Here is a 2,260-nt window from a genome sequence, read left to right on the forward strand (position 1 = left end):
ATTTTTTACATTGATGAGTTTTTTGAATTTAATTACACTGGCCATTTTTAATTACATCTGAAAAATATAATTCCTTCTGTATATAAAACATACCCAAATATTTAATCAAGTAAAAATGTGCAAATAAAATTTGATAAGAATTGCAAATATTTAAAAAAAAAATTTTTATAACTGTAGCAAATACACAAAAAGTATAAAAAATGAGGACTAACGGTAAAAAATTCGAATACTGAAATTTTACTAAAAAATTACTTTTAGAATACTGCTAGCTAAAAGCGGAGCATAGAACGGAAGAATAGCGAAAAAAACAACGGTAAATACAAAACTACTACTACTAAAACAAAAACTAGGGGTATAATAGTCAGAAAAACCCAAGTTCCATTTTTTAATATAATATTTTTGTTTTTATTTTTTTTTACTTGTTTTTAATTTTTCATATATTTTTGTCGTTTGTTCATTAGAAATAATAATTATTATAAATTTAATTCTCTATTTTTAAAGCATTTATTTTTTTGTTTTTGTTTTAAATGTATATTGTATTTAACAATTAATTCCACGCTAAATATTTTCTTTTAAAATTTACAACATGGTTTGACTTAATTTGCGTTAAAAAATTAAATAAAATTAAAATAAGGCAAACAAGGCAAACGAAAAAAAAACTATGTTTACATATTTTTTTATATATAAAACTAGCTTCTTCGTTTCATGCAGATATGTTTACATAATATAATTAAATTTTTGTTAAATAAAATAGTTTGTGTGTGAGCGTTTAGGTATATAATATAAAGTGATTAAAAACAAATATTTTTTTGAAATTTCTGCTATAGTGAAAAAGCTCATTGGTGCACACGCAGGTTTAGTACTTGAGTACGCATTAAAATTAAGGATTTTCACACTAGTTGTTTGCTATTACATTAAGCTCAGCTGACGCTTGACTACATGAGTGTTTTTACTTTACATGGGCCATTAAGTGTTAAAATTTTTGTAATTCTTTGAAATATTATGTAGGCTCTGTTGACGGCACCGCGGTCCACATCAGTATCAGTCAGCGGTTTACCCTGTTAGTTATCGATTGTTTCGATACATTTGCACGCCTCAAACTGGTTCCAAAAAGCGTTCCAACTTCAAAGTACGGTCCTCAGCTTTCACCACTTCAAAGGGTAAACAATTGCGCTTTTAATTTTTTCTTTTGCAAAAATTTTAAAATTGACAACCTTTCAAATAACACGAAATATGGATGGAAGTCAACAACTACACTATTAAATTAAAAAATTTTCGTAATTTTTTTTTGTTTTACGAAAAGATCAAAATTGCCAACTTTTGAAATAACACCAAAAATAGACGCATTTTGTGCAGAAGCTGAGTGTGTGTTGTGCAATAGTTGCATAAATTAACGAAAAAGTATTTTTTCTTTCTAGTATGTATGTTTTTAATAATTTCCGCCAGCTTCTCATAAAAACAGAATTAAAGCAGCGCAATTGTAGAAGTTTAAAATCGTATACAAAACAGAAAAAGAAGTTTGAAAAATCAACTACAAATTTAATGCAAATTTTTTACATAAAATTATGAATATATTTATAGAATTGCTTTCGAGTTTTGCTTCTATTACTGAAAGTACGGCTTTCTTGTTGCTCAATTGCGCGCTGTACTTTACTTATTTTTGTTATTTTGTTGTTTTTTTTTTTTTTTGCTTTAAGAAATAGTTGCTTGGTTGTACCGCTTTCTGCTGCTACATCTTATGCTTCTAAGTTGCAATTTTGTTTGCTTACAGTGCTTCGCTTATAATACATATTTTTTGCAGAAATTGTGCTTTATTTAAATTTATATCTTTTGCTTTTTTACTAAATATATATAAATATATTATATATGTATATTTAGATAGATATAGTGATTGTTGTGCTTGCTTTATTTTTCTTTGCTATTTCTTTTTGCTCTTGATTTAGTTATTTTTTCTTGTTGCTTCTCTACGTTATTATGCATAGGTACAATTTTATGATTTTTGTTTCTGTATTTAATATTGTTAAAGAAATCTTGTTTGTTTTTTATATTCTTTTATTATTATAACATAACGTAAGAAAGAACTATGCCACTATGAATCTGTAAAAAAATAAAAATATACAAACATATATATATTTTCAGATAAAATAAAGAAAGGGAAAGGAGTATATAAACACAAAAGTAGAAATTTTAGTCTAACTTAGTAACGGAGTGAGTTCACGAAATAAAGGAAGTCGAAATATGGACAGTACATGCTCAATTC

The 2,260-nt window shown here is 26.1% G+C and overlaps 1 protein-coding gene across 6 annotated transcripts in view; it reads right to left on the reverse strand.

Moving 5' to 3' along the window:
• Positions 1 to 2,260, reverse strand: part of LOC108966017 (CTD kinase subunit alpha) — a 57,262-nt gene that overhangs the window by 1,660 nt on the left and 53,342 nt on the right. Inside the window, exon 11 of one of the 6 annotated variants that reach the window (XM_018928721.1) lies at positions 2,035 to 2,097. The exons of the other annotated variants lie outside the window; for them this stretch is intronic. Coding sequence (XP_018784266.1) covers positions 2,090 to 2,097 — 8 coding nt within the window. The 3' untranslated portion in view covers positions 2,035 to 2,089. Of the gene's footprint in view, positions 1 to 2,034; positions 2,098 to 2,260 lie in introns of those variants that run through there. 6 annotated transcript variants of the gene reach the window in all.

Source organism: Bactrocera latifrons, unplaced genomic scaffold, assembly GCF_001853355.1.
Source record: "Bactrocera latifrons isolate USDA-ARS-PBARC rearing strain unplaced genomic scaffold, ASM185335v1 scaffold_154, whole genome shotgun sequence".
Lineage (NCBI taxonomy): Eukaryota > Metazoa > Arthropoda > Insecta > Diptera > Tephritidae > Bactrocera > Bactrocera latifrons.